Raw genomic sequence first — 12,912 nt, forward strand, 5'->3', positions numbered from 1 at the left:
TTATTTTATCTATTATCACACTTATTTTAGTGTGTTTCACAGGCTCTGCTTCCTTGTTTTCTTGGAACATGTTCAAGAATGTCACCTCACCAAAAAGTGTCAACTGTTGAGATAAACAGTACATTCTCCTGTATCATGAGATACACTGTCAATCAGTATGTCCCAGGTGCAGTACATTAAGGCATAGCAAATACTTTGTCATCTCTGACACTGCTCTCAGGTTCAACCAATATATTCAAAAAAGTTGCACACATTTAGACTTCTGAAGTCATGACTCCTGAATCAGTAAAGGGACTTTAAATTACTTACTGCACACAAAGAACTGTTTCTCTTCTGCACTGTTACGGACTGGACTGTACCAGAACCAGCAGTGACTTCAGGAGAGGTCAACATCTCTGCCTTGAAATGGGTTTTTGTTGTTGGTTGGTTAGTTTGGGTTGTTTTTTTTTCCTACAACAGCTTTTTACAGTGTCTGACAATCCATACTCCTTTTCTTTATACTGAATAACACAGTACAAAACACTGTATTTTCAAGACTTCCAAACACTCACTGATCTCTATTCTTTCCAGCTGATCCTGCCTTTCCTTGAAATGCTGTGCCCCAAACCAAAGACAGTAGGTGAGTCAACTGCAGCAGCAGCCTTATCAGTGCTGTGCAGAAAGGAGGCAATACTTTGTGTGCCTTGCAGGCTGTGTTCCAACTCAGGTACCCCAGAATGACATTTGCCTTTTTTTTTTTTTTTTTTTTTGGCAATACTGTCAATTTGTATTCAGCCTGCAATCTGCAAAAGAATGCAGATATTTCTCTGAAGAGCTGCCACCTGATCAAGCTTATTTTTGTTCCCTGCAGCACATCAGCTCAAACAGGTTGTGGTAAAAGGATTACTGTAGGGGGATGCAAACTTCCTGAACCTAAAGTAAATTACTGCTAGATGGCAAAACAGTTGCTATGAAAGAGTGATTGTTAAGACTCACTTGTGTTACTGCATGGCTACACTCCATGTTCCAGTGAAAGGGCTCCACAAGCATAACACAGTAAGATTTTTTTGTGAGAAGGATGTCTATCACTAAGGACTCTCAGAGACTAAGGAAACACATGCATACCCAGTTCTTCTGGGATGTAACATCTTCTCTATAGACTACTGGGAGAAGGAGCAGGAACCCAGAAATACAGTGAACTTTTCCTCTAAGAAATACATCTTTTTCTCCTACTACCTTCAATGCTTTTTCATGCCTTGGTATAATTCCTACCATTAGGCTAGTAGTAAGGTTTTTATTAGAGCTGCTGTCAAAGAAACCTACCCACCCATCTGACCTGCCTTATTGCTCATGATATAGTATTTCAGAGTAACACAACAACGCCAACAATGAGAGGTATTGATCGACACACACACTTTTAATTTTTATGGCTTTTAAGGTTGTAAAAGCAAACTGGTGCAAGACAGGCATTTAAAAAAAGTAGTATTTAGGTTTTTTAGTAGGGAATTGGGGCTAAAGAAAATCCCTTGAGTTCTTCCTGGAAAAAATATGCAATATCCTTCATAGCCTGCTATATAAAGAATCAGATTAATTTAATACCCTGAAACCAGCATTATTCTTAAATCTATCTTAAAACTCATGTTTAGATTCTTGTGCACAGGCCATGGCATGAGACACCTCAAAGTTTAGAAGACAGAAGGAAAGCCATACATATTCACAGCACTGACAAAAATACTAAACAGAGTAGCTTCTCCTATGTGCTAAAAGAAGGCTTAATTAACAAATACAGAAATTAAATGGGCAGAACATGAAGAACTGCAAGTTCAGGTCACATACAGATTTAAATTAGGCATACTGATATTTTTTGGGGAAAAAATGTCCAGAAGATTGATCTGGTACCAGCATCAAAACAGCTTTATCGTAACTTGATTAAAAACCAAAACATGCTGTAAAAAAAAAAAAGAATTTGACTCATATATAGCTAGACAGAAAAGCTACCACATTACCATACAAACTTAGGAGCTGCACATGTTAATACTTTTACCCAAAATAATTGATATGTATTTATATATTGATATATCATTTAGAATAGGGCAACTTCAAATTATCTCCTCTTGGATAAAGTATACTTCCCTTCATCCCATATCACTGTAACTTATTCACATTCCCATAACCTTACTGCCTCACATTTCTGTGGCTACCAGAAGAGATGATACTAACAGATGACAAAACAATCACTAAGGAAATGGAGGGTTTTATAGAGCACAGAGCCATTTGTAACCGGCTGCACCTCACTAATGTGAGCTGGTGCCAAACACACAAATCATCTTCTGAACTGATACATGCACTTTTCTTTACTACTACCACGACTCCTCATATGGCGTGAACAGAAGTTTTTTTATTTACAAAGTCCAGAGAGACTTGGCAGTATACCTATTACTACTTTTCAAACGGATAATATGAGGATCCAAGAGTACTTACCACTGCCTGTAGTTCACACCACAGCTCTATCATCGCAGTAATGGAATGGGACATCTCTCTTTCCCTAACCCTGTATGCAGGTGCTCATGCAGTTGCAAAGTGACAGCCATTCCAAGGTCAATGTGATGAGTAGGAAACTGATTGGACTGCAAATCTTTGTGAACTGTACAGCCACTAAACACATCTTGAGACATATAATGAGACCAAGCAGATAGAAGAAGGCAGAACTGTTCCTTTCAGCAGCAGCAGGGACACATGACAATATTAGAACTACACACAGGCTCCTAAATTCTCAGTTAGGAGCACCTAGATACCTTGTCTTATGTTTTACCAAGCTATAAATATCAGTATTTTGCCAACAGCCAGCTACCTAAAGCTCTGACACTGTGCCATCACTTCAATGGAGCTGAACATAAAGGCTAACAGAGAAGTCTACTTGAGATGCACAAACCAGACGTGTCAGGGACCTGCAGCTGCAGCATGCAGGTAATACCAAGTGCAACACAAAGCATGGTGACCTAGCAACTTCATCACAAGCACAGGACAACTTGACAGTGGTAGCTTCTTAAATTGTATCCTGACTAATAAATTCACTGAGGATATAAGAAACCTGTACCAAATGCCCTCATCCACACAGAAGAGGGCATCACAACTCAAAGAGGAATGCCCTCTTATCAGCAAGGCTGAGACAGAGAGTCTCTTCTCCACACTGAAACTGTACCAGCGTACAGAAAGGAACATCAGTTTTAGTCCACCAAGAGCATATGTAGAAAGGAGTTGCTGGACAGAACTGAAAACCCCTGTTTTGGTTGCAGAAAACAGAACTGAAGACACACCTCATCCCAAAGGAATGCTCCTGCCCTGGTGCTATTAGCCCGGAGGACTGGGGAGGGAGCTCACATTCCTCCCTATACACAGTGGCAGGTTGAGCCTGAGGATTCTTAAAGTTCAGTCTTCTTTGGGAGACAGCAGCTGTAGGACTGAAATTGGGCTTCACACTTGCCAGGCAAGCACTCTGTCCTCCAGGTCAACAGCTCTCAAGGCACTATGCAGGCACCACTGACCCCCTGCAGCAGGCTTGTGACACCACGCTGCCTCTTCGCTCACCACGCTACTCAGAAGCCTCAAAGAGATGCAGAAGCATTAAGGGCTGCAGTGGGCTGTAACCAAACAATCTGGGAATTGCTGGTCTGGGCTATAAACATGGAGGTAGGTATCACTACAGGCACTGTAACAACATTTGAGCTATTGGAGACAAAACCCAGAACCACTCAAAAAAGCAGTTCAGCACTTAGACTATTTCTCAAAGGACAGTTCAAACAGATTTTGAAATGTCAGCCTGTGATCCCTTTATAACATCACTGTTTTGCATGAGAAGTGGATGCACTGGCAGACTGCAAAGAAATTAAGATTTTCCTTATCATAACAACTCTCCCGATTTAAACCCAGCATGCCTTGGAAATTCATTAGGAGGATTCTCTTACTTTCCTGGGTTATATAACTGCTTCACTGCAACCCCCTACAAACAAAACTGAATTTTGTAGTCACCCAGAAAGTATATCCCTAGGCAACAGGCACATAAATTCCAAGTAACAGTCACCATGAAGCACATAGACTATACAGAGAGACACATACTCCACTTTCATGCATCAGTCACTGTACAGGAATGAGTACACTTATTTCCTAGCATATACAATATTTCTAGAATGATGTATGTGGAGCTTGATACCATTCTTTCTACAGTAACACACCAGTAATGAAGTAGATATTTTGTATAATATACTTGAGACCTTTGACTAAATGAGCACAGCCTCCCAGTGATACCAGTGGATGTTACCAGGAAGGAAAATAGAGCATCCATCAGTGCAAATTGTTCCAGTGAATATAATGATCATTAAGCCAACACTTAGGCTAATAATAAATACTTTCAAGACTGAAGCATGATTGAACACATATCCAATACCTGCAAATGCTATACAGAGTGAGTTAAGTCTCAACAGAACAAGACAGCCTGATTTTCACCTGGAAATTAGTAAAGTGTATCAAGAGAGACACTTTGGGGCCAATTTTTACAGCACCGAAAGGACCTAAAACTATTAATATATTTGTAAAGTACACAAAGAACTTGTAGGTCCGTGTTATGTAACACAAGTGTAAGGAATTTCTGAAGTAGGGAAAAATTAAGCAAAAAACCTAGTCAATAGGAGAAAAAAGGACAGGGAGGGCAGAAAGTAAATTTTGGAGATTCCTAAATAGAAGAATGTATAATGTATAATAGCAAGAATGAGAGACAAATTACTACAAAAAGCTTTTTATGTGTTTTCTGAGATTCCCCTTAATTTCTAGAGATAGAAATCAGCCTACACCAAACCTCAAGGCTTTGAAAATGACATTGTTCTTACAGTTATTAAAGGTGAAAGCACATTTTTGAGTGTCACAAAGACACAAAACTTCACAAAACTGAATAATCTCTTAGGCAAGGTCAAAGCTTAGCATTAGTCATTCAGAAGTATGCTGTCTGGAGACTCAAATGAAATTAAAAGGACATTAAACTAGAACTTGTGGCTTTTTCTATACTTAAAAAAAACTCTGTGAAGTTTTGCTGGTTTGACAGAAAGAATACAGAATGCCAAGAGCACAAACTGATGTAAAAGCTTCTGTCACTTTCCTGAAACACTTTTCTGTTTTGTTCTGCCTCCATCTTTACAGAAAGGAGCGAGTGCTGCCAGCAGAAATTTCACAGGGTTTTTAGCATGACATGCTTTAATAAAGTATATCTGAAGTCTCATAAAATATATTATATAAAGTGTGAACAGACTTCATGGAAAATATAGCATGTGACTTAGAATATTTTCAATTATTAACATTAATTAATAGTTGCTATAAATTTACTACTAGAACTAAGTAATCAAGAAAAAGATGTTATTTGGTATCAGAATCTCTAATGAACGTATAACAAGACATTGGATCTGCACAGAGTTTACATTTCCAACAAAATTGTATGATATACTACATATATTCTCTATGCTATTCACATAAAGTCTAATTACAGATTACCAAACTAACCTTTACATCTAGGAATGGAAAATACATGGAGTAACACTACTCTCAAACATCTAATTCGCATCTATCTCAGATGATACAAACTAACTCGGAGGTTAATATACCCTAATTTTAAATGGTTTTGCACGCCATGAAGGAAAGTTATTCCCAGTCATTTGACTCTTCCTTATAATAACCCCAGATCTTAAGGAGGTCTGTAGAGAGCCCATATTGAGACTTTCTCACCGGGAATACTAGAGACCGCTCGGGAAGTGGCAGACAGCAATTCACCCGGGCAGTAAACCAGGGCTCAGCCGGTCCCCTCACACACACAGACACACACACAGACACCCGAACCGGGCTTCGCAGCAGCGCTGCGGCCGCCCAGGTGAGCTGAGGCAGGAGACCTCGGCCACGGCCCCGCGAGCAGCCGGGAGGACACCAGCCAGCCCTGCCTCCCCCCGTCCTGGCGGGCAGATACGGCTGCGAGGAACCACGCACCGAGCCCAAAATGCCCGAGGGCCGGCGAAGGCCCCGGCCGAGCCCGGAGCAGCCCAGCCCCGGCCCCGGCCCCGGCCCCATCCCGGAGCCGCCGCGCCCCTCAGCCGCCGCCCGCCCAACCGCCTCGGCAGCCTCCGCAGCGTGGCGAGGGCCGCCTTCTTACCGGCACAGTTCGGCGAAGGCCTGAAAATTCAGCTTCCTGATCTTCTTCTCGCTCAACCAGTAGCCCACCCGCTTCCCCTTCAGGAAGGTCTGCATGCTGCCGGCCCGGAGAGGCGGCGGCCGCCCCGGCAGGAGGGGGATCAGCCCGGCGCGACGGGCACAGCCCGACTACAGCTCGCACTCGGCGCCTGTGAAGCAAGGGCTTTAAGAAAGGAGAAAGGGAAATCAGTCGGTTCCCCCACGGGGGACGCCGGCGCTAACCCCCGCCCGCCCGCTGTGCGCCGCTGAACTGAGCCCAGCGCAGCCTCCTCGGACGCCGGCGGCGAGCGGCGTGCAGCCCCCGGCAGGCCCTGCCCCGCACCGGCAGGCAGCTCACCGAGGCGGGCAGAGAAGGTGCCTCTACCGGCGGGGAAGACGCTGCGCCCGCCAGCCCGCAGCCACTCCCGGAGCGGCCAGCCGAGCAAGCACGCCGCTGCTGCCCACCGAGCGGCACTCGCCGCAGCGCCCCACCGCCCCTCTCCCGGGCCGTCTCCACCCGCACAGACCCCGCCGCCGGATCGCCTCCGTGCCCGCCCGCCCGCCGCCGCCGCCGCCGCTGCTGCTCCTGGCTGCTGCTGCTGCTGCTGCTGCGCGGCCCCGGTGCTGCTGCAGCCGCTCAGCTCCCCATTTGCCCGCTATTCGCAGCCGGCCTCCACTTCCTCCTCCTCTCCGGCTAGTCCCCTCCTCTCCCCGCCGCCAGCCCACAGCACAGGGGCGGGCGAGTGGGTGGGCGAGCGGCGACAGGACACACCCGCCGCGCCGCGGCCCCGCTCGCACTAAGGGGCCTCGCCCACCCCGCACCGCTGCCAGCAGGGGGCGGCCTGCCCGCGCCGCCGCCTTAAAGACACAGCGACCCGGCGGGGCTGGCTCAGCGGGCGCAGGGCTCGGCAGCCGCCGGGCTCGGCAGCCGCGGACCCTGACCGAGGGTGCTGCGCCCCGGTCGGGATCCGACTGGGAGTGGTGTTTGCGCTGCCCTCACCGCTCTCCCCTGAGCCTCTGGCCTGCCACACCCTGCTGCTGCCGGTGCGGTGGGCATCCTCCGGCCCCCTCCAGAGACGCTGCTGGGTGGAGGGCCCGGCCTGCCCGCCGAGGGGAGTCCAGCCGTGCTCCCGTGAGGGGGGTCCGCGCCACCCCATTGCGGTGTCCAGAAAGCGGTTTCCGAGATAAGGGAAAAAAAAGCGGGCTTGGCTGTCTGCACTAAAACTCAGGGAAATGTGCCCGGGTTTGTATTTGAACATTCCCAGGCGACAGCGAGTTTTAACTCCCGGGCTTCCCCCTCGGCGCCGCGAGTGGAACCCCAGGGGTCCGGCGGGGCAGGGCACGGACCGTGCCTCCCATGGGCAAACCCCTTCCAGGGCTCCCTGCGCCGAGCTCGGCGCTGTCATTCTGGCTCCACAGGAAGAACAGTTTATTCAGCTGATATTTCCCATTAGAGCCACTAAAAATGGTTATTCAGGATAAAACTGCTAGTCTGTCACATAAAAATTATTCCAGTAAATATGACTTTTCACTGCAAAACTATCTTCCTTCTTACAGCACTTGTCAAGTATCTGTAAGGATTTAACAGCAGTTTCTGTAACTATTTCTTATTCAACTTTTTTTTTTTTTTTTTTTTTTTTTTTTTCCCAGGAGACTGGAGAAGGCAGGCAATCACCAGCATGAGCTGGCCTTCAAATTTATGTGCTGTGCATTCCTAAATACTGAATATCAAGGCAGCTGTTCTGTGCTTCATTTCAGAGGGAGAATGCTTTAGTCAGAATTACTGTGGTATCTCACAGCACAAGTGTCATTTTCCTATCTTTGTCTCTCCTCTTCATCCAAAATAAGTATCATTCAGCCTGAACCTTTTTCTCAGTCTCTGTGGTAATGGAAAGCACAGCTTTTATCATAATTATGTATTTCACAGAGCAGTTGGCAGTACCTGCAATCCTGAACTGAAATGCAGATGATGCTTCTACAATGATGCTTTTTGTGAACTGGGTTTGGAGCCCTGTAGAGTTGAAACTGCTCAGCACATCCTGCTGACTCACAGTGCCACAACAAATGGGGTTTTAATAACCCTGAGAGAGATTTGTAAAAGTGGCAGAAGCATCCATTCAAAGGAAAGAAGGGAGAAAGTCAGCAGAATCTTCAGAAATACGAGAGGGACCTCTGATTTAGGGACTAGGTAGAGACCATTTTACATTCCTGTCGTTATTTACATTGAGTGAAGTCATCCTAAACCAAGAGTAGATTAGGAAGTAGATGGGGAGTGGAATCATCTGCAAACAGCTCAAACAACTATTTTTAGAAAAAATATAGTAGTAGTACTTTTTCTCCATTTGTGGTGGCTTTAAGGGATAGGTATGTTTGCTTTTCTCCATTTTAAATTATTTGCCACTGATACATTATTTGTTATATCTGCTATAACATTTATTTTTCATAGCACGTTTCATCTTAATCATATCCACACATTTTTGCACAGTTCATTAATAAATTAATGTAATTAGCGTTAGTAAATGTATTTGATAGCATGACTCTTGCTGCAGAATGTTTTGTAGCTCCAAAAGGTCCCAATACAAGACTTTATCAAATACTATCAAAGTTAAAGAAGAATCACAAAACAAATGGACTGGGATTTCCTGTTTTCATAGAATCACTTCAGAGCTTAATTTATTTCATGTAACATTTTATAGGACTTATTTTTAGAATTTTATTTTTAAAATTTTTTTGCATCTGTATATTAAGTTCAAAAATTATATTTGTACCACAATGGAATATGAAACAAAATATTACTGAAACCATCTTTCTAAATTATTCCCTTCTGAATGCTTTTTCTTCAAGAAATGTCAGACCAATATAAAACACAGTCTACAAAGGCAGAAAGATTTATGTACTTCTTTCCAGAGATGGAAGAGCAGGTTTTAAAGTGGTGTGGAACATCCTTGGCTCCTGTGGAATTGCAGCACAGGAGCTAAAAAGGAGGAACGTGCTTTGCTCCAATACAGACAAAGTTGAATGACATGGATCAGAGACTGGATTCAATCCCAGGAAGGAGAAAGCTGGTAGACTCCTTCATTTTAAGCTGTTTTTTTTTTTTTTTTTTTTAATCATAACCTTTGAACAGTTTCAGATGTGGGAAACACATTTCATCTGGTGTGCCACTGTACTGCATTTTGCTGCATGATGTTGCTAAATAAATTATAATCCTCTATTTACATTGCAGAGCCAGTTCAGGCAATGCCAAACCTGTGACCACACAAAGCCCCAGGGTAATGTTTACCCAGTTCCTGAGCTGGAGCAAGTGTACTTTTCCTGTGACTTTCTGTGGCCTAGTGCTGTAAACTGCTACTCACAAGCTGCTTCATACTAATTAAAGGACTGAGGGTTGATTGAGATCTTGAGCCCTCTGGTCATCAGAGCTATCTTCCTCTTCATCTTAGCTTCAGCTACAGGTCAAAGCAGGTTTCCCTTGTTTAGCTGGAACCTCTCGCATCGTGTCTTCTAACCCTTTCAACAAAGACAAGTGCTCAGACAAGGCTGGACACTTGCAATGTGGCACAAGTTTGTGAATTTCTATGGGAGTTAATTTTTGAATAAGATGAGGCATCTCCATTCATTTCACTAGTTATCAAAGTATATTTCTCAATGAATTATTAAGAGCAATTTTATCATCACCTGGCAAAAGTTGTGAGAGGATCTTTTGCAAAGAGTAGAAAGAAGAAGGTGAAGTGATTTTCACTGTCTGTGGTTTAAGCTTTTCTCGGTTTTGTTTGTTGTTGTTGTTGTTTGGTTTTGTTTTATTATTACAGGACAGAAGTTACACTGCCGAACCTTCCATCTCAGGACAGGCCTCCCCTTTCTCCAGTCAGTCAAACTGCCTAGTCAGATCACGAGCTAACACAGCTGGAATGAGGCTGTAGGCAGGAGGGAACATGTAAAAACCCACACATGCTGCACTGCAGCTTCTTGGCTTTGAGAGACTCCAAGAGTCTTGGTGCTGCACAGCATCCGTAACTGCTCATTGCTCATCCCCCGGGAGGCTGCTAAAGACAAATGCATGAGAAGCTTGGTGAGCTACCATTTCCTCAGATCTCTGCTATATCTACAACAGATTAATTACTGTAAGATTCATTAAAAGTCCAGATATTACTTCTTTTCATGGTAGTTCACTGTAAGAATCTTCTGTGAGTGAAGCCAAGCTTCTCCAGTTTATGGTTTTTTGAATAACTTCTGGCAAAAGACATAATCTTGGCAACTGTCTGGAAGTTTTTATGAATGTACTCTGGACCAGCAGCTTTTAGGATGAAAGTTACTACTGGGGGATGAAAGCTTATTTCTGACTTTTGCGTTCAAAATCACAGAACTCTGTCAAGGGACAGACTTCAGCCAGTTGCTGTCAGGTTCCTGTAGTGGCTTCTGGGAGTGAAGTAGCTACAAGCTACTGCTTGTAGCTGATCCAGCCCAACTCCATTTCTCTTAATGACCACAGAGACTGCACAGGAGAGTTGGCCTCACTAGGTGGAAAATCAAACTGCCATTTTACAGTCAGTTAAGTCAGGCTTTGCTGTTTAGAAAAGCAGTCCCTCAAAAAACTGCCACTTCTTCTCACTTCCTCACACCCTCCTTTACAACAGCCCAAGTGCTCATCTGGCTGTGTGTGAACATGATCAGGGAGCTGGGAAGTGAGCTGGACTACAACAGGCACAGAAAGTTGACAGCAGTATTTTAATCTTAATCCAAACCAATTCCCCAGTCTGAATCACCATTCCTCTTCCCACCAGGTTATAATGGCATCAGGCAGAAAGCAGTAAAGAGGCTGGAAGGAGGAGGCCAGGGAGAGAAACCACCAAGATGCTTCTTTTAGTGGCAGTCCCATTTTACAGCAGCAGCAGAGGATGGTGAAAGCATGGAGTTCACCATGGGACTACTCACTCACCCAATACCTATGCAATTTATACTGCAATATGTTAGTGATGGCTTTAAACTGGAAAAGGGATGATTTAGATTAGACCTTAGGAAGAAATCCTTCAGTGAGGGTAGTGAGACACTAGAACACACTGCCCAGAGAAGCTGTGGATGCCTCCTCCTTGGTTCAAGGCCAGGTTGGACAGGACTTTGAGCAACCTGTTCTAGTGTGAGGTGTTCCTGCCTATGATCTTTGAGGTCCCTCCCAAACCATTCTATGATTCTGTGATTCTATGATTGTCATTTTAAGAAGAAAAGAAAAAATTGTGAGGACTGGCTGAGGCTTGGTATTACTGAAATCTTGTGGGGAACAGAAGAAAGAATTTGGCCACGAGAGGTCAAAATCCTTGCAGGAAGGCATAAGTGATGTCTGGCAGATCTGGCCAATACAGTGCTGTTCAGGCATTCCTGAGATAACTCTCACAAGCCCTAAAAGAACTCTGTTTAGATTGCTACCTGTTACACTGGTAGCACAGCAAGCTCTTATATTCCAGTCACAAAACCAGGATAATTATATATATTTTTGCAACTGCAAGGAAACCACCATGTACAACTCCTAAGTTTGGCTATCTAGAGCTCTGATGAATGTATAGGGAAGTAAGAAAGGGTCTTGCTACCAAGTTTGCTTGCTTGGCTTGTAGCACTTTGGGTGCAGACTCTGTATGAGCTTGTAAGGCAAGGAAAGCATGTCATGAACAAAGAATTTAAAACCACAATGCCATGATGCAAAAGATTAAGAAGACCAGTGGAAGCATAATTATATCAGAAGGAGTAGATTTTTTAAACTGAATTACATTTCTCAGTCAAATCCCAAGTGTGGATACAGGACTGCCCTGCAAAACATTGTTGCAGCTTTCTTGTCTTCTGCTATGGGAATAAGCTACATGAAAATAATGCTCATGCAGACTCTTTCATTACAGACACACAGAGAGATTTACTTACCTGATTGCTTCAGCATAGTTAAAGTTATTCAAACTATATGTACAATTAAGTACTTAAAGATTGTTCTCTGAAGAATTTGGGATTGAGATGTAGAAAGGAATTAGGCTGGACTGCAGTTTGCTTTACCTACAGTTTCATGTAACAAAGTTGCTCAGATTATAGGTCTGGGTTGCTTTTTTTGTTGTTTATTTTTAATCAGGTAGCTCTAAGTACTAATGACCATTCTGGGAGCATGCTTCCAGCAAAATGAGCCATCTTTCCACAAAAAAAGAGAAAATTTTATGTTTTGTACTTCTAAAGGTTTTTATTTTAAAAAACAACATAACTAGTTTTAAAATTATGAATATAAGACTGACATGGACATATAACTTACATATAAAATGCCCTGGACATACTGGAGTCCTACCACTGCTATCCCATATTTTTCTGCCTTACATCAGTCTTTGCTTCATGTGTTAAGAACACATTGTTCCGTATGACCTAAAGCACGTCCTCATACCTGTGATCCTCCACTCCCAGAAGTTTTTTGTGCCTACAGCTGAACCTTTCAAACTGCTAAAACTGATAAAACAGGAAAGATAAAATTTTGATGTGGCCACACCATCACTTACACTTTTTTCTCATGCTTATGCCTCCAAACACTGAGGACCCTTTTCCTGATTTAAGTGCTCACTAAAGCACTTAAAGCACTGATTTAAGAGTTCACTAAAACACTTAAAGCACTGATTTAAGAGTTCACTAAAAGTTCACTGGCCACAAGTCTCAGAAAACCACTGTGCTTTCTGATTCTGTATGGTCACATCAGGAGACACTGGTTTT

At 43.8% G+C, this 12,912-nt stretch overlaps 1 protein-coding gene across 2 annotated transcripts in view; it reads right to left on the bottom strand.

The window, feature by feature from the left end:
* Window positions 1–6,919, bottom strand: part of ITPK1 (inositol-tetrakisphosphate 1-kinase) — a 143,197-nt gene extending 136,278 nt beyond the window's left edge. For both annotated transcript variants that reach the window (XM_030452618.1, XM_030452617.1), the window contains exons 1-2: window positions 6,711–6,919; window positions 6,167–6,367 (exon numbers count right to left, since the gene is read on the bottom strand). In XM_030452618.1, coding sequence (XP_030308478.1) covers window positions 6,167–6,261 — 95 coding nt within the window. In that variant the 5' untranslated portion in view covers window positions 6,262–6,367; window positions 6,711–6,919. The remainder of the gene's footprint in view (window positions 1–6,166; window positions 6,368–6,710) is intronic.
* Window positions 6,920–12,912: the final 5,993 nt, after the last annotated feature.

The sequence above is a fragment of the Calypte anna genome, chromosome 5A, assembly GCF_003957555.1.
Source record: "Calypte anna isolate BGI_N300 chromosome 5A, bCalAnn1_v1.p, whole genome shotgun sequence".
NCBI classification, from domain to species: Eukaryota; Metazoa; Chordata; class Aves; order Apodiformes; family Trochilidae; genus Calypte; species Calypte anna.